The sequence below is a fragment of the Lethenteron reissneri genome, chromosome 42 (genome assembly GCF_015708825.2).
Source record: "Lethenteron reissneri isolate LAM-NWPU_2019-01 chromosome 42, ASM1570882v1, whole genome shotgun sequence".
NCBI lineage: Eukaryota > Metazoa > Chordata > Hyperoartia > Petromyzontiformes > Petromyzontidae > Lethenteron > Lethenteron reissneri.
Window position 1 is genome coordinate 7,544,026 of NC_083820.1, and position 27,483 is coordinate 7,571,508.

General features: G+C 54.3%; 1 protein-coding gene across 18 annotated transcripts in view; it reads left to right on the plus strand.

Moving 5' to 3' along the window:
* LOC133352837 (microtubule-actin cross-linking factor 1-like) overlaps positions 1–27,483 on the plus strand; it is a 326,018-nt gene that overhangs the window by 25,702 nt on the left and 272,833 nt on the right. For 5 of the 18 annotated variants that reach the window (XM_061568777.1, XM_061568780.1, XM_061568789.1 and 2 more), the window contains exon 1: positions 6,789–7,285. The exons of the other annotated variants lie outside the window; for them this stretch is intronic. In XM_061568777.1, coding sequence (XP_061424761.1) covers positions 7,201–7,285 — 85 coding nt within the window. In that variant the 5' untranslated portion in view covers positions 6,789–7,200. Of the gene's footprint in view, positions 1–6,788; positions 7,286–27,483 lie in introns of those variants that run through there. 18 annotated transcript variants of the gene reach the window in all.

Consider the following 27,483-nt stretch of genomic DNA (forward strand, 5'->3'; position numbering starts at 1 on the left):
TAGGCGACGTTTCGGGCATAGCAAGGTCCCTTTTGGCAGAAACGTCGACTATTGTATGTTATCGTTAAGGCCACGGTGGTGTTGACGCATCTGAGTGGTTTTTTTTTGTTCCGTGTGCTCATTGCGCCGATGCCGACGCTTGCCGACTGGCAGCCTCGGCCAAGTAACTTATTCATTTATCTGTGGCCAGTCTAATGGGAAGGGGGGGGGAGCTCTCATCCAGCAGTGGAATGACAAATTGGCTTTGCTTGTGTGTGTGTGTGCGTGTCCTGTAGTCCCCCTGTCTGGGGAGTGGAAGTATTGCGGTGAGCGTGCTATGCTAAGCCACCCAAGTTACTACAAAATTTTTCGTACCAGGTAATGTCGAGTGAGCTCTGTAGCTCTTTGACAAATTATAGCTCTAAGGAAGTGGCTTATCACGTGGACATTTCTAGCAGCCAAATACTCTGAACGTGTGTTTCTCAATGTGGTGGGGAAAACCGGAGGACCCGGGGAAAAATCCACGCCACCACGAGGAGATTAAGACACGCAAACTCCAAATATACAGCAGGCGTCATAGTCGGGAGAGAACTCACTACCTCCTGTATACCAGGCGAGGTAGTTAATATCTCACCACCGTGACGCCTATTCAATTCCTGCTCAGGGCCAAGCTCAGTGACGATTATCTGAACCGGTCCTGGGCCTCCCCAAGGTTGACTCAGCCTCACATGAGTACCGGGTGCAGTGTGTAGTCAAATATCGCCACAGGGGAGACAAAGGTGACCGGGCGTGGTGCTGACCACCCACTCATTCGTGTATCACGCTTGCCTTCATAGTCGCTCGCTAACAGCACTTGCTTCAACAGTCTGTGAAGGCTACACAGGGGATCTTTGTCTGTCCCCTCTCCCCATTCAAATTCAAACTCATGACTCAACTCTTCATTGGCAATTTAGGTCAATGCTCACCCTCCCTGAAGCCTCAATTCCCTGGGATTATTAAACATTCATAGCCTCGCACTGTTGTGTCTAAAACATCTGCTGTGCCCTTGTATACAGCTCGTAATACTGTATTGAAATTCAGCCTACATACGTATGTGTGTTGAACTTCTTTCACACCATACGTAGCCAACCGTGCTAATCGGAGGTGCGGGGGGGAAGGACAACAAACTAAAATAAAAAAGCGGTTCGAAATAAATGAGTTGTCAATCTAGATGATTTAAAACCGCTCAGCTCCAGTTGCTTCCTCATATCGGAAGGAAAGAGCGTTCCAGACGGCCGCAGTGGCGCATCTGAAAGCGCCACGCGATGCGGCGACCACCGCCTTTGTTCGATGGCTCCGCTAAAAGCCGATGGCCGGAGTTGGCGTGATGGATATGTCAGTTTTACACGTAGGCTTTCGCGAACAATATTTTTCATAATAAAGGGTTTTTTGGGGGGTTTAGTTCGTGTAAGTATAAACGTGCCCGTTAACCCGCCACCACCCGACACAGCCAATTAGTAATGTTTGTCACGTCACGGATATGTATTCATAACAAACAAAAATGTAGCTCGTATTTTTGTGCCGCTTTCCGTGTGTACCCTGGAGGGGGTTAGCTGGCGCTTGAGATAGCGATGTGTGTTCAGATGTAAACGGTACAAGGCGCGGCCCTGAAAGTGCCTGCTTCAAGGCCCTACTACCAGAGGGGAGGGGCCTCCACTACCATGCTTGGGAAGACTTCGTAGAAGAGCTCGGGGAGTTACTTACACTTTACCTCGCCACACGAGTAACCTGTCGATCGGCCAACTGCGGTGTGCCCACACTTATTCAAATCTGAACTAAAGGCCTATTTTTTTTGCCCAGGCATACGCTGGAAAATAGCCATTTATATTTATGGTCCAACTGGCTCGTAACGTTTTGGCCGATCCACCTCCTGTGAAGGTTCTCCTGAACCCGGCAAAATGTTGGGATTGTGGTCCGGGGCATGGAGACCGAACAGATTTATTTATACTATGGGGACCTCATTTGCCAGTAAAAATATGATAATTGGTTCTTTACCCTTCTATCTGGCAACAAAACTGACAGTTTTGTTGCCAGATAGAAGGGTAAAGAATCAATTATCAGATTTATTTATTTTAATATATTATTTTCTGTGATGACTTTTTTTCTCGTAGTGTGTATTTTTCTCTCGCTATTCATGTATTTATTTTTGTTTGTTTTTTATTTGCTAAGTAGTGGGGTTTTGTTTTTGCCTTACCTGTGTAAGGGACTGCCTTAATTGATGTGGCAGTATTGTGGGCTGCAATTGCATGAATGACGCTCTATGCAATGAAATGAGTATGATATGCTGCACTGCTGGGTGAACGGTTGCGTAAGGCAGGTCGTAAGACTTTAAGAAATATTTTATTCTTTGATGAAATTATTAGACGTGTAATGAATGTCGTACGACATGTACACACGTACACTAAACAGGGAATGGCTTTTAAAGTTGTATAATCTCCTGTGGATGCCACTGGTTCTTCATGTTCTGCAGATGTAGATGCCACCACCGCCATGTATTGTGCGAGATTGAACTTTCAACAGGCAACTGGACACACTGACAGGTTTGTTCGTATCTCTGAAAGATGGAAGTCGAAGGTTATTAAGTAGAGGAGTCCATGTAACGTCCTGATTATAACTGCCTGTGATTGGATGGAATATCTGTTACATATTACTTATTTTGCAGAAAAGTCCTGATCATAACCGTAGGTGATTGGATTGCATCTGTCACATGTGGCTATTGTCACAGTAACATCCTGATTATAACCGTCGGTGAATGGATGGAATCTGTCATGGGTGACTTAATTCTAAGTACCTTCATGAATAAAGCTGCCCGTGAAAAGATGGAGCCTTTCATGTGTCGTCAAATTCAGCTTAAAACCCATTCATTGCATCCTAAACACATTTATTGGACAAAATGTAAATTACTTGTATATTCATATCTTGTGTGCGTATGGCGTACGTTTGTCGGATGGCCGTATGAATTTATATCTGTCGCTTTCATTTTTCCAATCGTATCTTATTCGAGTAAATAACACTTATTGGATCATACTATATTCGAGCAAAATTTTTTTATGGCTGCGTTCCTACCTGGATTCCTGCCTGGCTGGCTGGCTGCCGCATGGCCAAGTGCGTGTGGGTGTCGGTGACGTCACCACGCGCAGCATTGTGCTGGGATTGTGCGTCGCACTGACGTCATCACGACTCTTCACCCCCCCCACCACCTCCCCCTACCCACCCTGCACCTCGGCCGTGGATCGATACAAACATGCAAGATATGCTATAATACAATCACATCAGAAAAAAAAGTTTTGCTTGCTGGCTGGCTGCCTGGCTGCAGAGAGGGATCAAGGGTTGTTGTGGGCTGCTGGCATTTTTTTTGTTTTTTTAAAAACGGGAATTGGAAACCCGACAGGGGCGCTTGCGGCTCGTCCACGAGCTTCCCGCGTCTCGGGTTCCAAGCTCGAGGAGTCACGGTGAGATTTGTCGGTGACGCACACCGCGGGTGATGACTGTCGTAGTCGGCTTAAGTTTCCCAAGGGCGCTTTGCGAGCCAGCGGGCCGGGGGAAAGCGCTGCGCTGGCCTGGCGCTGTGCTACGTGCTCAGGAATGTGACATGCCAGTTATTATTATTATAATAATTATTCGTAGTTATTTTTACGAGTCGTGACTCACTGTAGGTCCTTCCTTTTTTTTGTTGCATCGTGTCCCTGTAGATTATTGTTCGAGAATTGGGCGGAGCTCTTGGCTGGCTGACGAGCTGTTAACTATCTCGCCTGGTATACAGGAGGTCGTGGGTTCGATCACGACCCTGACGCCTGCTGCTGTATATTAACTACCTCGCCTGGTATACAGGAGGTCGTGGGTTCGATCACGACCCTGACGCCTGCTGTATATTAACTACCTCGCCTGGTATACAGGAGGTCGTGGGTTCGATCACGACCCTGACGCCTGCTGTATATTAACTACCTCGCCTGGTATACAGGAGGTCGTGGGTTCGATCACGATCCTGACGCCTGCTGTATATTAGCTACCTCGCCTGGTATACAGGAGGTCGTGGGTTCGATCACGACCCTGATGCCTGCTGTATATTAGCTACCTCGCCTGGTATACAGGAGGTCGTGAGTTCGATCACGACCCTGGCACCTGCTGTATATTAACTACCTCGCCTGGTATACAGGAGGTCGTGAGTTCGATCACGACCCTGACGCCTGCTGTATATTAACTACCTCGCCTGCTATACAGGAGGTCGTGGGTTCGATCATGACCCTGGCGCCTGCTGTATATTAGCTACCTCGCCTGGTATACAGGAGGTCGTGGGTTCGATCACGACCCTGACGCCTGGAGTTTGCATGTTTTCTCTCTCCCCGTGGTCGCGTGGATTTTTCTCTGGATTTTCCGCTTCTTCCCTCCACATTTACAAACGTGCGATATAGAACATTTGTCTGCTCTACATTTGCACAGGATGATAAGCCACTTCGGTGAGCTATCAGTTGTGATGGCCAGGTCGCTTCTAAAAAATGAGCTCTCAACCTCAGTGGGACTCACACCTGGTGAAATAAAACGTAAAAAAAGGTTGTGGTCGAAAATTCCACATTACTGTGACGGAGCCCAGTTTGTCCATATAGGTGACTGTATTTTGACGCCCCTCCAACATGCATTTCTTCTTTTTAAAATGTCCTTTACACCAGACCAGCTCAGACGCCACTTGCCAGTGACGTCAGCCGTAACCAAGAATCAAACTCGGCTCTCTGGGTTCCTAGAGCGTAGTGCGCTAACCACTGCACCACCGCTCCACCCTCACTTGAGAGTGGACGCAAAAGTGTGTTCATGCGCGGTCTTGGTATGCCGTGGGTAATCAAATTATGGGCGCGACAGAGAAAAACGTCTGTTGTGCCAACAACAATAAAATGAAATAATATTCGTGTTCATCAACAAATGGATCTCTCCGCTTGCACATCTGTGTCGTGGGAAAAGGCGATTCTGCAAGGCCCCCCTCTGGCTGTAACGCATGAATGTTATTAGCCTCGATAAGCAGTGACCAGTGGCAAACGCCCTTGTCACCCTCCGTTTTGTGCCCCTCCGTTCATCGCTTTCCAACTAAGGTTGAACGCGTTAATAATGCATCGGCCCTCTTCGTCCGCCCGCCCGTCCGTCCACGTGTCTGTAACGTGGAGTACCCTTGTAAAAGACGCACCGATGAGGGCTAGTAGCAACGCCGTGTTGCTGTCTGGGACTTACTGGATAGAAACCCGGGGCCGATCGATTCAAAAGGGTTGCACAACGCTTGCAGACACAAACCTGTTGCTGTATTTGCACACACATGTACACATGGGCACACACATGTACACATGGGCTTACACACACACACATGTACACATGGGCTTACTAGAAACCCGGGGCTGATCGATTCAAAAGGGTTGCACAAAGCTTGCAGACACAAACCGGTTGCTGTATTTGCACACACATGTACACATGGGCACACACATGGACACATGGGCTTACACACACACATGTACACATGGGCTTACTAGAAACCCGGGGCCGATCGATTCAAAAGGGTTGCACAAAGCTTGTAGACACAAACCGGTTGCTGTATTTGCACACACATGTACACATGGGCACACACATGTACACATGGGCTTACACACACACACATGTACACATGGGCTTACTAGAAACCCGGGGCTGATCGATTCAAAAGGGTTGCACAAAGCTTGCAGACACAAACCGGTTGCTGTATTTGCACACACATGTACACATGGGCACACACATGGACACATGGGCTTACACACACACATGTACACATGGGCTTACTAGAAACCCGGGGCCGATCGATTCAAAAGGGTTGCACAAAGCTTGTAGACACAAACCGGTTGCTGTATTTGCACACACATGTACACATGGGCACACACACGTACACATGGGCTTACTAGAAACCAGGGGCCGATCGATTCAAAAGGGTTGCACAAAGCTTGCAGACACAAACCGGTTGCTGTATTTGCACACACATGTACACATGGGCACACATGTACACATGGGCTTACTAGAAACCAGGGGCCGATCGATTCAAAAGGGTTGCACAATGCTTGCAGACACAAACCGGTTGCTGTATTTGCACACACATGGGCTTACACACACACACATGTACACATGGGCACACACTGTTATCTCCATGCCGTGTATCACCATGTGTGTGTGTGTGACGGACAGGCAGACTGCTCTGTGCCACTGCGATCTCCGCTCCGGATTGCGTCTGAATCCCGCATGGGAGCCGTGGGTGGGAGGGCTAGGGCGCGTGTGTGTGTGGTGTGAGTAGTAGTAGTGTGGTGGTGGTGTGAGTAGTAGTGTGTGTGGTGTGAGTAGTATTAGTAGTGATGGTAGGAACTGTAGTGGCGTTGCCGGCCTTAATTGTTGCTACTCGCTAAGAGCACTTGCCCCAGACAGTCTGTTCCAGGCTATACGGGGGACCTTTGTCTTTTGTGTTTTTTTTGGTGCTGGCGGTGCCATTGGTGATGGTGCTCGTGAAAGAGAGGGCGGTGGTGGGTGGGCGGAGAGAGAGAGAGGCAAGAGAGAGAGGCGAGAGACGGCTATGACGATGACGTCTCTTTTAGATCCCCCCTCTCTCCCACCACCACCACGAACTCCCCCCCCACCACTTCCACGCCCCCACTCCATCCACCCAGCGAGGCGCTCACCAACCACAACACCGCGTCACCCTCCTCCTCCGACCCCCCCCCCACTCCATCTATTCCATCGACGGAGCCTTAGGGCGGAGCGCTGCTGAGCCTCGGGGCATTGCGAGCCGGCGAGCGGAGCGGAGCAGAGAGAGAGAGAGAGACAGAGCTGGGGGTGGGGGGACGAGGGCGATAGAGACGAGAGAGACGGACAGAGACAACAGCTACGCACGAGGTCGATAGACGGACAGAGGCAGACGGACAATTGGAGAGACGCACAGAGGGGGGACGGACGGAGGCGGTCAGTCATTGAGAGAGAGAGGCAGGCGGGCAGGCGGGCGACACGGGCGTAGGGACAGGCGGAGAGTCATTCAAACGGACCGGGCAGGGAAGAGGGAAGAGGGGAGGGTTCGTGCGGGTGGCCCTCGGTGGATGCGAGAGGCGACGTGGACCACGAGGAGTGAGCGGTGTGGAACTCGCAGCGACCCCCCGACCCCCCGACCCCACCCCGAGGCTCGTGCCGGCCGCGATGGCGCTTCCCTCGTCCGTAGCGGTGACCCTGGACGAGCAGGAGTTCGTGCAGGCGTACGAGGGCGTGCTGGAGCGCTACAAAGGTGAGGGGGGGCACGGTGGGGGGGGGGGGGGGCACGGTGACACTCGCGTTGTGCCAGCTGCGCAATTGACACACTGACACACGCTGACACATAGACAGTGACACACACTGACATACACTGACACAGTGACACACTGACATACACTGACACAGTGACAGATACTGACACACGGACACGCACTGACACAGTGACACACACTGACACCCGCTGATACGGTGACACACACTGACACAGTGACACACACTTACACAGTGACACACACTTACACACTGACACACGCTGACACACTGACACCGTGACACACATTGACACACACTGCCACACACTGCCACAGTGACACGCACTTACACACTGACAATGACACACACTCACAGTGACACGCACTGACACACTGACACGCACTGACACAGTGACACACACTGACACAGTGACACACACTGACACACACTGACACAGTGACAAACACTGAAACACACTGACACATAGACAGTGACACACACTAACACACACTGACACACAGTCACACACACTGACACAGTGACACACACTGACACAGTGACATGCACTGACACAGTGACATGCACTGACACACACTGAAACACGCACGTACACACACCCAGCTTATATTGACGTCAAATAACAGGTCTGTACAAACAGTGATGCGTACTGTAATGTGTACACACACACACACAGGTCCACACAGCCACCATTCATAATGTCCCAGCAATGCCAGCCTTAGAGAAGATTGTCATGGCCAGATGCTGTGAGCGAGCCCTCCCCTGTGAGTGAACGCTGGCGGCGTGGTGCGTGTGATCAGCACCACGCCCTGCCTCAGCAGCAGCCTTTCTCTTCTTACCGCTTGCTCCCCGGCGGTTCGCAGACGCGAGCGGTGATTCCGGTGGTGGGGGGGGGGGTCTTGAGTTTTTACCACGCCGAGGTAACCGAGGTTTGGATGTGAGCTACGCACGGGTATCGAACCTCGCGTCGCCGGGGTTCGTAGCGCGCTCGCTCGCTCGCTGCGTACCCGGACGCATTGACACACACACGCACATACACGCACGCTCACACGCGCACACACACGCACGCACATGCACGCACACACGCGCACACACGCGCACACGCGCACGCACATGCACACGCACGCACACACGCACGCACGCACGTACACGTACGCACAAACACACGCACACACACGCACACACACACACGCACGCGCACACACACGCACACGCACGCACACACGCACGCATGCAGACACACGCTGATTTGGCACTGACACACGCTCGCAACTGGTACACACAGACACGACTTAACAAGACTGTTGGGGCAAGTGCTGTTAGCGAGTACAGCACCGATGAAGGCCGGCACGGCACGCGAGGGGGGTGGGTGGCCAGCACCACGCACGCACGCACGCCCGGCCGCCTTTGTCTCCCCGGCGGCGATGTTTACGACACACCGCTACACCAGATACTCATTTAAAGGCCGAGTCGACCTACACGCACACCTGCACTGACGCGCGCACACACACACACCTGCACTGACGCACACACACACACACCTGCACTGACGCGCACACACACCTGCACTGACGCGCTCCACACACACACCTGCACTGACGCGCACACACACCTGCACTGACGCGCTCCACACACACACCTGCACTGACGCGCACACACACCTGCACTGACGCGCTCTACACACACGCACACCTGCACTGACGCGCTCCACACACACACCTGCACTGACGCGCACACACACCTGCACTGACACACACACACACACCTGCGCCGTTGTTGTCAATGCCACTCGTTGCACACAAACCACGCGCACGCCGATGCCGTGGGAGCGATGGGGATAATACTTCGCGCACACGAAGTCCGCCGGCTCGATTTTACCCGCGGTTCCAATCCCAGCGGCCCGCGGTTCTAACCCAAGCGGCTGCCCCGGTTGCGGTGCTCCTGCCGTTGTGTGTGCCAGCGTCGGGAGTTCAACTTTGTCCACGCTTTAACAATTACACACTCAGCAACAGCAGCAGCAGCGATCATTGCCCCACAACCCCACCCACCAGCCTACTGACAGACCAATGCTCCAACGTCACTCCTGCAAATGAGACTCTCTCTCTCTCTCTCCTGGTGTCTGGAGTTTTGACCCTGGTCGAACTTAGCTTGCACGCCCTTACCCAGCTTTGTGAATCCGTGGCTGTGCACGTAGCATCGCGCGTTTGCACGAAGGTGGGCGAGTTCGGCGAACTGCATCGAGAAACATTTTCTTTGCTCTCAGCGACGGTTCATTTAATACAACCCATCATTATTATACAAAAAATATATATTCTTTTAATTTGACCTATTGTTTTGCATACGCATGCATTTGCGTAGGCTGCGAGTCCAAGTTTGTTTTTCAAATGAGCGTAGGAGAGTGGCTGGAAATTCCACATTGCCAGGGTGGGGGGCGGGCGTATCGTAAGACAACAAAACGTGGATTTCCCAAAATCAAGTGACAATTGACCTTGTTGACCTCCGAGGGGGCAATGGGGCCGAGTCGAGAATCAACCAGGATTTGAACTTTGAACTTTCCACCACCGTGCCACCCGGATCGCAGCTGTGAAGGCTGAGAGAAATGTTTTTTAATCCACTTGTGTACGAAGGCCTTCACACGCCGCGCCTGTGATGGGGTCATTTGAAACCATACTTCACCACGCTGATCAGCGTGGGTTGCTGAAGGCGGACGAGCCCAGGGCCGATTCAGAAATCACTGCGATTCTCAACTTTGGCCGGAAATCGAAACCGGGTCACCGGGTTTATAACGCGGTCAGCTAATCACCGCGCCGCTGATCCCCGCATAATAGAAACAAAATAATACAGTTGTATACTGTACGAATCGCTACATCACATTGGCTGTTAAGTAAGTGGGCTTTAGGTGGGGGCGCGCGGGGTTGGGTGAAAGCTTAGTGGCTGAGAGGTCGAGACGTGTGAAGGAGCGGCAGCCAAGGAACGGAACGCGTCGTCCGAGAAGACGTCCCACTGGGGGGTGGGGGGAGAGACGGGCTCTTCACGTGACCCTCAAGGTGCCACCCGAGCCCCCCGGCGCAGGTGCCGTGGTGATGCCATCGGCACTTCGGTGGCGAGCGTCGTTCGCCGTCGCCTCGCTAGGATCGCGAGAAACCAGCACGGGCGGCGTACTGGACTATAGATCGTCCAGCAGCGGATCGAACATGATAGTACGGTTGTAGAGAACGCGCCCGTGCTGGCGGCTGCGTGAGATCCGTGGCCCCGCTGCCTTATCGCGAGACGCGGATCGGGTACCCCGGGGGTGGGGCGGAGTTCCGCGTTCCATCTCCGTAGTTTGCCAGGTGCTCTACACCCCGTGCCCCCCCCCCCCCCCCCGCGTAACCCCACCCCGCACCTCGCTCGTGCCTAGCAGCACTCAAACACACACAGCACACACACCCGCACAGACACACCACACACACTCCACACACACACACCACACACACACCACACACACACACCACACACTCCACACACACCTCACACATCACACACCCCCACACACACACACCCCACACACACACACCCCACACACACCACACACACCACACACACACACCACACACACACCACACACACCACACACTCCACACACACTCCACACACACTCCACACACACCCCACACACACTCCACACACACACTCCACACACACACCACACACACACTACACACACACCACACACACACACCACACACACACACCACACACACACACCACACACACGCCACACACACACCACACACACACCACACACACCCCACACACACACACCACACACACACACCACACACACACACACACCACACACACACACCACACACACACACACACACCACACACACACACCACACACACACCACACACACACACCACACACACACCACACACCCCACACACGCGCTGCGTGCGTGCTCTCTCCGCGGTTGGTCCACGTCGCCAGCTCCGCGAGGAGGAGTCGTGAAACGGGTTTCTAAGTCGCACGGCTCCGCTGCGATGTATCGTATGACATGTGTGCGTGTACGTATATCGTCATATTCTTAGGTTTTTTTCGGTAAAGTCACGTAGGAACGGCCCCCATTTTCATTATTATACCATAATAATAAAAAGGGGGCCGTTCCTGGCCCACCCCCCCCCCTCAACCAGTATATATACGGGGTAGTACCTCTTGGAATCTCTCATGTACTTGATACAGCAATCGTGCTGTGACGGTTCCACCTGAAGACGGAAGCTTGTGTTGCCTCCGAAACGTCGTGATTTTTATTTTACTTTTATTAATTTAAATTTTTTACCTACGTGACTTTACCGAAAAAACCTAAGAATATGAATACTTGCAGTCACGAAAGCTTCAAATCTAGAAGTATATCGTCATCTTTAGCCACGGTCAATCCACTGCTGCACCTCGCCCACCGCGCCTCCTCGTGCACGTCAGCGGCGCAGCCAGGGCCCACTCGACGTTTCCCGTTCCGGGGAGCGTCGCCGATTTGCCGAGTCGTACGACTCTCGCCTCGGTCGCTGGCAATGCAGCGGGGCACGACGGCGCGATGGTCCCCACGTGTGAGACTCATCGCGGCGCGGAGGGAAGCTGAGAGGGGAGCGGTCATCCCGTTGGGAATTCTTCACCCCTCCCTCTACCGCCCCCCCCACCCTCCCGACGCGACGACCGCTCCCCTCTCAGCTTCCCTCCGCGCTGGGGGGGGGGGTGAAGATTTCCCATCGCCCAGTAATTCAGAACCAATCGGAATCGGCAGACTTATTTCTACTGGAGCAATCTGATGAGCTTGAAAGCTCTTTTTTCACAGGTGTCGAGTAGGGGCGGGGTCATTGGGTGACGGAGAAGCGCGCAGAGCCGCGGCGAAGGATTGGAGCCGCGGCGAGTTGGTTCGTCGTCATCATCACAATTGTGGTTACCATCGTCACCATCGTCAGCGTCACTATGATCGTCGTCATCATCGTCATCATCGCCATCATCGTCGTCACCATCGTCATCGTCACCATCATTATCGTCATCACCATCATCGTCGTCACCATCGTCATCATCATCGTCACCATCATCGTCACCATCATTATCGTCATCATCGCCATCATCGTCATCATCGCCATCATCATTATCGTCATCATCGCCATCATCGTCGTCACCATCGTCATCATCATCGTCACCATCATTATCGTCATTATCGTCATCATCGCCATCATCGTCGTCATCATCGTCGTCAACATCGTCATCATCATCGTCACCATCATCGTCATCATCGCCACCATTATTGCCATGACCGTCGTCACCATCGTCATCATTGTCGCCGTCCCCAAGCCTTCAATCCCCTTCCGCAAGACCCCTCGTGATTATTGAAATGGTCATGGCTCACCTCAGTGGCGAGCGGTAACTGAACCAACCAACACCCCCCCCCCCGCCACCTCTCCGCTTCGCCCAACCCGCACTGAACAGCGTGGTGATATATGGCCAAACAACCCCCACGATCGACGCTGTGTCGGTCGACAAGGGCCTGTAATTTCTAATGTCTGACTCTTAGCCTCCATTGCTGCCTGCACCGCGTGGCGTCACGGCGGTCAGAACGTTCCGAGTTCAAATCCCGGTTGATTGTCGACTCGGCTCCATCGCCCCCTCCGAGTTCAACGAGGTCATTGTCACTTGCTTTGGGAAATCCACGTTGTTATTGCCCCCCGACGCCCACCCTGTGAGCGTGGAATTTCCAGCCACTCTCGTACGCTCATTTGATCTGGGGGGGGGGAACTTGGACTTTGTAAAACGCCGGACTGCATACGGAGAGATCTGTGGCCAGCACACACCGGATGTATTTTATCTCGTCAGATCTCCAACGCTAAGCAGGTTCTGAGCCTGGTTAGCAGGGTGCGGGGATGCGGGAGGACGGCATCGGGAAACCCGATACGATATTTACACCATTGGAACCTCATTTGCCAGTAAAAAATATGATAATTGGTTTTTTATCCTTTTATCTGGCAACAAAACTGACACCTTTTTTTACGAGGAGTCATGTTTGCATAGACCACAATACCTGCAGTCATCTGGTCCAACACCATGTAAGACTAGGCTCTAAGGAAAGCTGTCTCGGGTGTGGACCAATCAACTTCAAGGACAGTGCATACATTATCAGAGTTATGTTTTTTGTTTGCATTATGACTGCAGGTATTGTGGTCTACGCAAACATGACTCCTTGTAAACAAGGTGTCAGTTTTGTTGCCAGATAAAAGGGTAAAAAACCAATGATCCGATACGATATCTCAGAATCTGCATTTAGACTGGAAGAAACTGACGAGCTATGAAGTTCTTTTTCACAGACATCACCTTTGGCCTGCGAGGTGGCCAGGAAATGGCCGCAATGGATTCTTAAGTCCATCTTTGCGGAGCTTCTCGGTGTCACCTCCTTGCCGCACGCTTTGGTGGATGTTCACCGGGGGTCCTCTCGTTTCCTGCCACTCCACACCCAACGCTCATTCATGGAATCGGCCAGGCATCCCCCAATGTAACGGGACCTTCTCGAACAGCACGAGTCACGGGACTCTCCGAGCCTCTCCTGTGTAATTAACTTGCGCTAGTGTTACGACCGTAGATGCTTAAATGGCACCGTGACACGTTGGGGCGAATGTAAGCGCGCACATTTGAACAAAAATAGAAACGGGCGGTCATGACTGTTTGTACGTCTTAGCTTCGCTCGATGACTCCTCATATCATCAAATGCATCGCGATGAACATTCGTGATCTGTCCACTGCTGGATGCAGGCCTCCCCTAAGCCATCAGCATCATCATCTGTCACAGCTAATGACCCCTGCATATTTCAGTCGTGACACGCTCATCGCACCAATGGCTTGTCTATCGACTCGCGTGTCTGTTTGCGCTATTTATACACAGAGCGCCTGTGTGTGAGTGGGTGTGTGCATGCATGCGTGTGTGTGTGCGTCTGTGGGGAGCGGTAGTGTAGCGGTTAGCGCACTGCGCTACGAACCTGGCAACCCGAGTTCAATTACCGTTCATGGCCAACACCAGTGACGATTATCTGAACCGGGCCTGGGCCTCCCCTAGATCGACTCGGCCGCAAATGAGTACCTGGTGGTTGTGTAAACTTCAACACTGGGGAGACAAAGGCGGTCGGGCGTGGTGCTGGCGACCCACCCCCTCGTGTACCGTTCCAGCCTTCATAGGTGCTCGCTAACAGCACTTGCCCCAACAGTCTGTGAAGGCTATACGGGGGATCTTGGTACTTTGTGTGCTGGCTCCCCACCCCTTCGTGTGCCCGTGCCAGTCGTTATAGATTTTCGCAAACAGCACTTGCCCCAGCGGTCTGTTAAAGGCTCTGTGTGTTCGCGTGTGCCCATTCCTGTACCTTGGTGAACCAGTCCAACTTAAACCCCAAATCCGTATTAGGGTGCAAAGGCTTTCGCGCAACGGGAGGTCTGAGCATTAGGTGCCACGTCCGTTTGTTCATTCGCTGAGCTGCGTCTACGCAAGTGCCAGGGATGTCTTGGAGACAAGACGTGCGGAGATGGAGAGACAACGACACACACACACGGAGACAGATACAAGAGAGTCATGGAGAGGGAGAGAGATGGAGAGACGCACAAAAGACAAAGACAGTCTGATAGCGAGAGTCATGGAGAGAGAGAGACCTAGAGATGGACGCAATGAGACAAGAAATCGGCCAAAGAGACAGACACTCGGAGAGACACACGGGCAGGCAGACACACTCAAGAGACACGGGAAATTCTGAGGGTCCATAAATCTGTTTTTGGTCTTGCCAAGACTCTTCACGGCGTTGATGGACTTCTTCCGTGGCTGGTTCACAGGTTTATGCAACCCTCCTCCTGGATGCGAGCGGGAAGGGTCTTTGCAGCCTCGACGGCAGTCAGAGCATGGCTCAGAATCTCGGTCACAATCGACTCAGCCCGACAGAGCACAACCAACTCATCGCATACACTCGTGACCGCAGCCGCTGCCATTAACCGTCACATCCACCAACTCCGCCGTTCGCGTATAAAGACCTCCCCGTGTAGCCCCCACAGACTGTTGGGGCAAGTCGCTGTCAACGAACGCCTGTGAAGGCCGGCACGGCGCACGAGGGGGGTGGGTGGCCAACGCCATGCCCGGCCGCCTTTGTCTCCCCAGTGGCGATGTTTACACAATAGCACCGGGTCCCCATTTGAGGCTGAGTCGACCTAGGGGAGGCCCAGGTCCGGTTCAGTTAATCATCACTGGTGTTGGCCGTGAGCGGGAATCGAACTCGAGTCGCCAGGTTCACACCGCGACCACCAGCGTCGCCAACAACATCCACTCGCAAGCACTCGCGCCCATCGCATCCACCGTAACCATTCCTCACATTCACCACTTACTCCCACCACTCACACCCGCCATAGGAATGTGGAACTTCCACCTTGTTCACTCAGGGCTATAAACAGGAGCCGAAGATTGTCTCCGAGGCTCATTTGGTGTAAGGAATCACTTTGGTTTTTTGTGTGCGCGCAACATTCGTAAACTGCGCAACGTGTTGATTTTGTAAAACATTTTTCCTTCTCTCTCTCTCTCTAAATGGAAAGGAAAATATCACGGCTTGAGCCAAACGGCTTCGCTCGGGCGGTGGGGGGGGTCTCAAAATGAAGCACTTGTGTTCCAAAAACATCGTTCCCTTTTGCTTCCATTGGAAAATTCAGCCACCCTTTTTAACAAATCTTTTGACCTTAAGTGAAAATGTTACAATGGGGCAAGCGGGCGGAAAGTCAGCGCCGCTGAGATCCTGGGTTCGAATCCCAAGTTTCAGCCAAAGCTCCACCAACGCTCCACCAAGTTCCCACAATGTGTCCGCCCTACGCATGTATGCATGTGGAACTTCTTTCGCGCCGTACGCAGCCAACCGTGCTAATCGAAGGTGCGGGGGAAGGACAACAAACTAAACGCACAAAAGCAATTCTAAAGCAATGAGTTTTACATTTATATTTAAAAGCGCACAGCTCCAGCGGTTTCCTAATATTGTAAGGAAAGAGCGTTCCAGACGGCCGCAGAAGTGCATCTCAGGAACAAAATGGCATTCTCCGTAAAAGATTCCTGTGTTTCATTCATCGCTGGCGCCAGTTGCCAAAATAAACAAAACTGACGGGCCAAGTGCCCTGTCTGAAGTTGGCTCTGGATCCACCCAATTTGTTTTTAAGAGACCGACGGCTCCGAGGTCGGAGAGCAGCGAGCCGGCCCCCTTCGAAATGGAACCCTAGGTTCGAATCCAGGTCGCGGACACCCGTGGTCCCAAACCGGGTTTCCCAGGTGTGCCTAGCGGACGGTGTCAGCCCGGTCCCCAATGACTGCTCCGACAGAGGTGCATGTTGTGTGCTGCTGTCGATTTAATCCAGCTTATTACTCCAGGTCTGAGAAGTTACACTCCCAGTGTGCACGCTGTCGCTGCGCACGCTGTCTCTGCTCACGCTGCTGCTGCACAGCGAGACTTCGCTGGGGTTCCAGCAGCACGTCGCAGCGTTACCGCTGTCAGTGTTGCCATTTCGGCGACCTGAGTTGGATTGCTAAGTGGGACAGAGGCTTTCATCCAGCAGTGGATTTGGCAAGGGGTTATTTCATGAATCATCGTTGTTATTATTTTAAGAAGTCTGAGCTCACCCCCCCGCCCGCTCCCTCTCCATGACTCGTCTGCTTCGAAGGCCCGTGACGAGTCACTGGTCACTGGTGGAAATGAATTGCACATTCGCATGGCAGGGCCACAGTTTAACCACGGAGTGTGCCTGTGTCTGTGTGTTTAACTTCTTTCGCACCGTACGTAGCCATTCGTGCTAATCGGAGGTGCCTAAGGGGGGGGGGGGGGGGTGGTGGTGGTGGCACGCAACCATTCCTTTGCCGTGCGTCGCCGTCCCGATAAGAAACGTTACGTTTGGCAGATTTGTCCGATTAGGCGTGCGCGCTCAAACGCTTCGCCCTTGGCGAGCCGCTTTGTTTGCCAGAATCGCGGCCGCATACCTCCGCAGGTACCGGGGACGGAACCCCCCACCCCCCCACGACCTCGAGGTGCCGTCGCGTCAACGCGCGGGCGGTAACGTGGGCAACGGCGCCTTGCGGTGGCGGGCGGGGGTCGCGTGGGGGGGGGGTGAAAAGAAGAGATCAGGAGCGTGGGAGACAGAGGGGGAAGTGAGTGGGAGAGCCAGGGTACGAGGGTTGGGTGGGGGGGGGGATGCAGAGGAGCGTGGGAGAGAGGGGTAGGGAAGCGGGGCGAGAGCCAGAAGGGAGGAGGAGGAGAGTACTTCCAGATGACCGTTGTCTTTCGAGGGAGAAATCGAACACGCGGGCGTCGATTTATCCACGGCGAAAGGCATTATCGCACGAGACAAACAGCTTCTGTTTATCGTCTATCCGCTGCTGGATGAAGGCCTCCAAGCAGACGCCGCCACCAGCTGAAAGGGTCACAATTGTGGCCATGGCGTAAGGCCGCTGGTTCTATCCCCCGGCGCGGCAGCTGGAACAATGGGACATAAAATCCCTCCGACAGCCTCTGTCCACCGAGCGGCGTAAGCGGGAGCATCCGCCGTTGGTCGACCGGCAGCAGGTCGTGCGTTTGAGAACACATTCCTGTGCCGCGCAAAGTGGTACGAATTTTACTGACCCTCGGAAGAGATGATGGGCTGAGTCCCCCCCCTCCCTGACCAGGATTTGAACTTGCAACCTTTCCGATCCCGAGCCGCTCTCGCCTCTCACTCGTCTCCGACGGCGTTTGCATTCCAGCGCGGACTTCTCTGCCTTGCACCCGCGGACTCCCCATGAAGCGTTCGCGAAACTCGGGAGGATTTTGTCGCCGCTTTCGAAATTTCTGAACCTCGCGCTCGACTCCGTCGTGCTGGCAAAGCTACCTGAGCGGTGGGCGGAGCTACCCGAGTCGTGGGCGGAGCTACCCGAGTCGTGGGCGGAGCTACCCGAGTCGTGGGCGGGGCTACCCGAGTCGTGGGCGGAGCTACCCGAGTCGTGGGCGGGGCTACCCGAGTCGTGGGCGGAGCTACCCGAGTCGTGGGCGGGGCTACCCGAGTCGTGGGCGGAGCTACCCGAGTCGTGGGCGGGGCTACCCGAGTCGTGGGCGGAGCTACCCGAGTCGTGGGCGGAGCTACCCGAGTCGTGGGCGGGGCTACCCGAGTCGTGGGCGGGGCTACCCGAGTCGTGGGCGGAGCTACCCGAGTCGTGGGCGGAGCTACCCGAGTCGTGGGCGGAGCTACCCGAGTCGTGGGCGGAGCTACCCGAGTGGTGGGCGGGGCTACCCGAGTCGTGGGCGGAGCTACCCGAGTCGTGGGCGGAGCTACCCGAGTCGTGGGCGGAGCTGCCCGGGTCGTGGGCGGAGCTACCCGAGTGGTGGGCGGAGCTGCCTGGGTCGTGGGCGGAGCTACCCGAGTGGTGGGCGGGGCTACACGAGTGGTGGGCGGGGCTACACGAGTGGTGGGCGGAGCTGCCTGGGTCGTGCAAGGGGCTTCCTGTGCACTGGGGTTGCCAGAGCAGGCCACTTCCGAGTGGCCTTGTGGACGAGGGCTAGCGGTCTAGGGGGCGTCGCTATGTAGAAGTAGGCGGGGCTGATGCAAGGCAGTGGCTCGCCAGCTTCGCCATGCATTTCCCCCTAGCCCCCCCCCCTAGCCCCCCCCCCCGTCGATCCCTCGCAGGCATTTAGCAGCTTTAAAATCGGGGGACTGTGCCGTGCCGCACGCAGAGAGCGTGAAGAGTGGACGGTGTTTACACGCAGCGTGGTGCGATGTGAGGAGCAGTGATGGTAGGCGCGTCGCAACGCGTGCTCGCGCACGAGAGAGCTCGTGCACATCCACTCTTGTTCTCGGCGTGGAAGTGACGTGGATCCGAAGGTCGTGACGAAAAATTGGAAACGATGCACCCGCCAAGATCGATCGAACGCGTCGGTTCACGGGCTGCGACGATCGATGCCTTTTGTGTGCCATGCGGTGGAGCGGTGGCACGGCGGTCGGCGCGCCGCACCATGAACCCGGTGACACGCGTCTGGTTGACCCGCACCTCCGATTAGCACGGTTTGGTTACTTACGGTGGGAAAGAAGTTGAACTTCCACACGGACATAGTTGGAAGAAACCTATTGGCAATATCGCTCCCCTACCACCAGACTGTCTGTGACGCATCGCGCCTTCGTTATGATGACCTTGCGCTCTAAGAATGGTGCGCGAATACCACACGTGCCGAATTATTATTAATTGTTATCATTGTTTAGAGCGGGGAGTGATATGTGAGCCTATTCTGGGCCCCTACCCCCCCCCCCACTTCACCGACCGCGCACACCGACCGGCGTGGTGAAGTATGGTCAAACATTGCCCATCGACTTACACAGCTCGCGGAGGCCCTTTGCGGCGCAGGCGGCCGGCAAAGGGGGCCGATCGTCTTGAATGTGTCTCGAGATTCCCATGCAGCCGATAGCGGCGCTGCGATGTTCATGAAGCAGCCGGGTGGCACGACGGCACAGCGAGCCGCTCGCAACGGGAAGGTCGGGGGCGGGCGTGGGGGGGTGACTCAACCCATCATCCATCCGGGGATCAATAACGTAAGTAACCACTTTGGCCGGCGGTCATTGTTCTGTGGATAGACTCGCCGCCGTCGCTGTAGGAATGTGGAATTTCCATCTCTGGCCCACAGGGCTGCGAATAGGACATGAGCACCAACGCCTCAATGTGGTTAATTTGAGCAGCAGCAGAAAAAGAAGAGATTACATTCCGCGAACCGCAGTGCTGCGATGAATGTGGTCGCTGGCGGGAGGGTTGCGTGGCGAGGGTCAATCGTTACGTCCCGCTAGCGTGCTCCACGTCGGACCTCTACATCTGCACGGCTTCGTCGCGTCTCCACGATACGAACCGGTTCGCGAGCGCCTACGCGGCCTTCTTCGCCATGCGGACGGTGTCAGCCCCCCCCCCGCCCCAAATTTGCGGGGGGGGGGGGGGGGGGCGCCGGTTGGGCCGGTCGCGTTGTTCTACTAAACTAAACTATTTTTTGTATTTTACCAGGTAAGGCCCGCTGAGCAGTACAGCTATTTTTCAGAAGCGACCTGGCTATAAAAAATGACAGCTCAACGAAGTAGCTTGTTGTCACGTGGAAATTTGTAGAAGCCACATACTCTAAACGCGTGACGGTGATTCTAAGCGTGGAGGGAAAAAAGCGAAGGACCCGGGGAAAAATCCACGTGACCATGGGGAAAGAGAGAGAGAGAGACACGCAAACTCCAAATATACAGGCGTCGGGATCCAACTCACGTTCTCCTATATACCAGGCGAGGTAGTTAACATCTTCTAGCCACCGTGGCGCGTTATTAATTTGCGGGGGAGGTAAGTACAGTCATTGTTGGGGGGGTTTTTTTTTGGGGGGGGGGGAAGGAGGTAAATTTAGGTCGCGGCGCGGTAGCCTGGATACCAGCAGCGGGAGCGGTCGGTGCGGGGGGGCTGGCCACGCCGCCCCCCCCCCCTCCCCGGCGTTTGTCGCGATCCGTGGAAGATGCTCGCGGGGACAAGGGGCCCTTTTGTGATCGGGTAACTGTGGTGGGTGGGGTGGAGGGGGGGGGGGGAACGGCGTTCGCAGCGCGGGAAAAAAATTCGCTCTCGCGTCGAATATCTATGTACGGCGCACGAGCAGCACCGGGGCCGGCCGCCCTTTGTGTCCGCGGCGAACGACGAAGTCGCCCAGCGCCGTGCGGCTGTTGGGCTTCGCGAGAGTGGCATTTGAAAATAATAATAAAATCCCAAGATATTTTTTTTGGGACCTCCTTTGCCAGTACCAAAATGTGATGATAGGTTTTTCCCCTTTTTTCTGGCAACGAAACAGGTGTTAAGATGTTGAAACACCAAACTGAAACATTTTACGCCTCCTCTGGTCTAACACGAGGCTCAAAAGAAAGCTGTCTCTGGTGTGGACCAATCAGTTTCAAGGACAATGCATAAATTATCAGTGCATTTTTTGTTTGGATTCTGACCACAAACATTGTGGTTAATGCAGACATGATTCCTTGTAAAAGGTTTCAGTTTGGTGTTTTAACATCTGAACACCCGTTTCGTTGCCAGAAAAAAGGGGAAAAAAATACAAATATATATTTTTATTTTCAGGGTGTTCCCAAAAACGCACCACCTATTTAGCACGTTCAAGAGCCGTGCGTGCAAAACCCTCGCCGAATGTGGGACACGGAATATCCAGCTCACACGTCCACCGCCGCCTCTGTCCACTCTGCCACGTGTAAAGAGGTGCACCGCGGCGAGTCGATCCGGCGGGTCGTCGTGTGCGGTGAGCTAAGGCGTAGGTCGCGCGTGTACTACCACATCTTCCAAGATGCGTGAAAGGGTTGAAATACCGATTTAAAGTTTTCGTGACTGCAGGGATTCATCTTCTTGGTTCTTTCGGTAAAGTCACGTAGATGGGAAGTAATAAAATAATAAAAATAAAACGTAATAAAATAATTATCACGACGTTTCGGCTACAACGCAGACCTGGTTTTCACCTGAGGACGACTGCTTGCGTTGTGGCCGAAACGTCGTGTGAATTATTTTTTTGTTTTATTTTTATTATTTTATTACTTCCCTTCTACGTGACTTTACCGAAAGAACCAAGAAGGTCGAAATACCCTTAAGGGGGGTGGGGGGGCTTTCTTGGACTCCTCCACCCTCACCACCTCCCATCTGCCAGCAGTGGCGTGAGCGAGCACTTGCAGGGGCTGCACCTTTAACCCAGCAATGCAAACGTAATGACAGGGAGTCAATGAGTCGCATCGTGGTTTAAGACTCGAGGTGAGTAACCCTTAAATAAGCGGGAGCTGGTGGGGAATAGGGGTGGGAGTGGGGGGGGAGAGATGTTGATACGGAGTCGGCTCTTGCTCCCCCCCCCCCCCCTTCTCTACCCGGTGAGCCACCGCGCTCACGGACGATTGCCATGGCGCCGTGACGTAAGCCCCGGCGGGGCACACTCACTCTTCCACGCTCGCGCCCGGATGCAGCGCATCTCCTTTAGCGGGGGTTAGCCGTGCGTGCAGGGAATATATCCTGTCTGGCCCCCCCCCACCCCGCGCTGAGCCTGTAACAGACCGTTGGGGCGAGTGCTGTTTGCGAGTAGCATCTATGAAGGCCGGCAAGGCACACGCGTCGCACACCGCACCATGTACTCATTTGAGGCCGAGTCGACCTCGGGGAGACCCAGGACCGCTTCAGAAGATCATCGTTGGTGTTGGTGGCCGTGAGCGGGAATCGAACCGGGATTCGAACGTGGGTCCGCCGGGTCCGTAGCGCTGCGTCGCTAACCACTGCCCCCACCGCTCCCCACATGCGCACACAGCGACACACACACACACACACAGAGACAAAGATCCCCCATATAGCCGTTACGGACTCTCAGGGGCCAGCGCTGCTAACGAGCTCCTATTAAGGTTGGCAACAGTGCAGGGAAGGGGTGGGGTGGCTGTGACCAGCAACCACGCCCGGCCACATTTGTCTCCCCGGTCGCGGTATTCTTACGCCGTACCGGATAATTATATGGCCCACGCCCTGCCGTAGCGTTTCAAGCAGGTCTGACTCTGCTGATGAGACGCTGTGTGTTGAGACCAGTCCAGTGAATTGCTTGCCTTCGAATCAATGCCGCTGGAATTGCGCGCTCCCAGGAGGCCGTGCGACTGATGGGCCGTTGTCAAAATACTTTCGTGTACCGGATAATCATATGGCCCACGCCCTGCAGTAGCGTTTCAAGCAGGTCTGACTCTGCTGATGAGACACTGTGTGTTGAAACCAGTCCAGGGAATTGCTTGCCTTCGAATCATTGCCGCTGGAATTGCGCGCTCCCAGGAGGCCGTGCGACTGATGGGCCGTTGTCAAAATACTTTCGTGTTCTTTACGCGGAGAGACGTACATGCGGCGCAAAGGCATATTGCGAGCTTTGAGGCCCCGCGAAGTTTTGGAAGGCTCGCTGGCTGGTAGGTGGTCACTGAACTGACCCAGGTGCCATGACCTGACTGACTGAGATGACTGGCAGATGGGCAGATGCACCACCTACGCTTCCCCACTGTGCCAACTCGCTGCGTTTCTGTGAGCGTCGCTCCTCCGCCCTTCGTAGTTGCTGGAGGGCGACTGCCTCCATATCTGCCCAGTAGCAGCATCCTTCACGAATCTCGTCCATGGAGGCCAATCTTGAGACCGCCGGTCCACTCATCTCCACATCCTCCTTTGCCGCAGCAGCTCCATTTTTTCTCGATTCAGGTGCGCTGCCCATTTAGCCCCCTCTGTCCGGCCAATCAGAAGCTGCTCAGGCATGCGGTGTCTTCGCATGCGGGCTACATGATCCAGCCGGAGAAGCTCACTCCATCATCATCCCAAGACTCCGTGTAATGGAAACTTTCGCTGCTATTATTATCATCTAATGCTGTCATCGGTCGCCAATTGCCATTAGCGGTCATCTCTGATCCGTCACGAATTATCGCGTGAAATATGTCATCATCATCCTCCACAATCTGGCCCGCGATTACAAATATCAATAGCACCACCGTGCGTCGTATGTACACCGCAAGCACCGCCATCGTTCGTTTAATTTAGAATGTATCACGGCGGAGATCCTCGGCACCTTATCGGCGTACGTGGAATTAGCCAAGCGTCCCAGAGTGAGGGCCCTCCCTCGGAAACGAATCCTAAAGGACAAGGACTGTTAGCGAGGCTGACTTGCACCTGCACCTAACCTTTAGTTTTTCCACCCCCCCCCTCCCGGCACCTCCTTGCTCTCGTATTATATTTGCGCTGTTTATTTTTGTTTTATTTATTCGCGCGTGTGTTTCGTTCACGGCCATTGAACAATGCCCTCAAGTCGGTTAGTTTCGCAAAGTGCCTCATGGGGACCCCGCTGGACTCGTTCTCTGATATGTCGATGTTTTATTCCTTTTGTTTATTATTGCTGCTGCTGCTGCTGCTGTGCTCACGCAGCGCCACGGATCTCCCGCGTGAAGCAGCTGGGCAACTGGCTAAACGGAACACATCCGTGTAACGAATCGGATGAACTGTAAACTCCAATCGTCGTAATTATTGAAATGTTCAGCCTTTGAAAACGCAGTTGCCTGTCTAGGTCGTGTCCAGTGGGCTGCTGTGACCCAGTGATGTGGCTGACCGGACACGCAGTGAGAGCTATGGCTGCAGGGTCTGGTGGTACGTTGTTTATGGTCGTTTATTGTGAAAATTCGGTCACAGTTCCTATGATCGCTGTTACATTGCTTTTATGGCTTAATTTTGGTGATTTCAAAAAGTTTTTTGGTTTGGCCATGTTTGTTGTAGTATGGAGTTAGACTGATGGCCTTAATCTAAGTTGTCTTGTGGTTGTTGTTGTTGTTTGACTTGCATCCCACTGGGATTTTTGCACACAGCGTTGGTGTATGGTGCTTTTTCTGCAATATTTTGCTGTCTTTTCCTGGATTTTCTATTTGCACAGTTACATATTCACTTTAAGATTTTTTCCTGTTCATGTTTTTGTTTTTTGTTTGTTGCGGTTGCACCCGATTCAAGAGCCGAATGGCTCCCAGGGCTATACCAAATTAATGAAACTGAAAATGAAACTGAAAACCTGCCAGTGTTCGACACGGTGAGGTGGCCGGGCGACTCAAGGGTCCGAGCCACTGAGGCTGGCACCGCTGGGTTCACATCCGGGTGTTCAGCTGCCCGCGGTTAATCCGGCTACTCTCAGCGTCTCAGCCCGGTCGCCCATGACAGGCGCGCACGCAGAGCCTATTTAACATTTTTCACTTCCGCTAAAGTCCGGCTGTGGTCATCATAAAGACATCATGACGTATCGGACACCATAAGCGTCGTGGTCAATCCACCGCTGGATAAAGGCCGCCCCAAGCCACCGCCATCACTCGTACCTATGTCTGTTCAAATTCTTTAGCACCGCATGTAGCCAGCCGCGCTAATCGGGGGTGCGGGTGAAGGACAACAAACTAACACACAAACGCAGTTCTAAAGCAGTGAGTTTTCAATTTAGATTTACAAGTGCTCAGCTCCAGCGGCTTCCTCATATAGGAAAGGAAGAGCGTTCCAGACGGCCGCAGAAGCGCATCACGAAAGCGCGCGATGCGGTGACCCGTCTTTTTTCGATGCTTCAGCCGAGAGCCGCTGCGTGGATGACTCCGGGAGTTCGCGTGATGGTGGTTTCATGCCCCTCGACGAGACCGGCGAGGTTTTGCGGTTTTTTGTGGCAAGCACTCTGTGTTGCAACGAGTGCGACCTCATCATTTAATTTGTTCGGTAACCGGAAGCCGACGCAGCGTGGCGAGCCCCTTGGCAGACACGATCGGACCTTGCGGTAAGATCACACGCGTTGACTTCGTCGCTCCGTCTCTCCCGGTGAACGCCCTCTCGGGACGCGGTCCATTTCTTGGCGGCCGTGCCGTCTTTATTCTTGACCATCGACCGTCATCGTCGCCCCCTTCTCGGCGTGGCGTGGCCTCCCCTGCCAGAGCCGCGCCGGCGAGATGTTAACTACCTCGCCTGGTGTACAGGAGGCTGTGGGTTGGAACTCGACCCTGACGCCTGCTGTATATTTGGAGTTTGCGTGTCTCTAGCCCCGTGGTCGTGTGGATTTTTCCTCCGAGTCCTCTGGTTTTTTCCCTGCTCATTTAGAATCAACGTGCTTTTCTTTTCCATGCCTTAAGCCACTTCGTTGTGCTCTCATATGTGGCCAGGTCGCTTCTGTAAAAGTGCTATGTAGCTCAGTGGGTCCTTGCCTCGTAAAATAGAAAAAAGTAGCTTTAAAACTAGTTTAGTTTAACTTTATTAACAATTTTAATGATGCCACTAGCGCATGGTGCACATTCCAGGCCGCATGCGCTGTTACTCTCCCTGTGTCTCGAGACGAGGCATGCAAATCAAACAGCGATCGATGCGTTATCGCGCTCCTCCTGCGCCTCGGGCCGCTTATTCGCTTGCAGAAGTCGGCGAACATCGGCGCGAATTAAAAATCGTCGCCGCCACGTGAACGGGCCGAGCGACGAGAGCGAGCGCGCGATGCTGCGCGATGGCGTGATGACGTAGCGTGCGATGTTGCCGTCGATGCTGCGATGGGGATATGGCGCGATGTTACGCGGTGGTGCGACGACGTGGCGTGGACGTTGCGCGATGTTGCGCGATGGCGCGTAGTTGCGTCGTTTTTATTAATACATTTCGGGGGCGCGTGATCACGCGCCGCTTTCTCACAGTTCAGCCGTAGGGGAGGCTCACGTCAGTCCCGCCGACAGCCCCGGGGCTATACTTACCCCCGTCGCTTGCGCCGGCGTGACCAAAACACGGCCTGTTGTGATCCCCGACTGCCCCACGGATAAATTTAGGGCACGCTGGCACGGAGCCGGCTCCACGTGGCACGTGGCCAGAGCGGAGGCAGAATATCCTGGGATCCTGGGACTCGTGAAACCAGGACTCTCCGAGGTCGTCTCAAATCAGATCCACTCGCCCGCCCACCCACCCACTCACCCACCCACCCACCCACCCGCCCACCCACCCGCCCACCCACTCGCTCACCCACCCGCCCACCCACCCACTCACCCGCCCACCCACCCACCCACCCACTCACCCGCCTGCCCACTCAACCACTCACACACTCACCCACTCACTCATCCACTCACTCACTCAACCACCCACCCACTCACCCACCCGCCCAATCAACCACTCACACACTCACCCATTCACTCATCCACTCACTCACTCAACCACCCACCCACGCACTCACTCAACCACCCACGCACTCACTCGCCACCCACTCGCCCATTAACCACCCATCCACGCACCCACCCACCCACCCACTCACCCACTCACCCACCCATCCACCCACTCATCCACCCACCCACTTACCCACCCGCCCACTCAACCACTCACCCACTCACTCATCCACTCACTCACTCAACCACCCACCCACGCACTCAACCACCCACGCACTCACTCGCCACCCACTCACCCACCCGCCCACTCAACCACTCACACACTCACCCACTCACTCATCCACTCACTCACCCACCCACCCTATCAACCACCCATCCATTCACCCATCCACTCATCCATCCATGCACCCACGCACCCACTCACCCACTCATCCTATCAACCACCCATCCATTTACCCATCTATTCACCCATCCACACACCC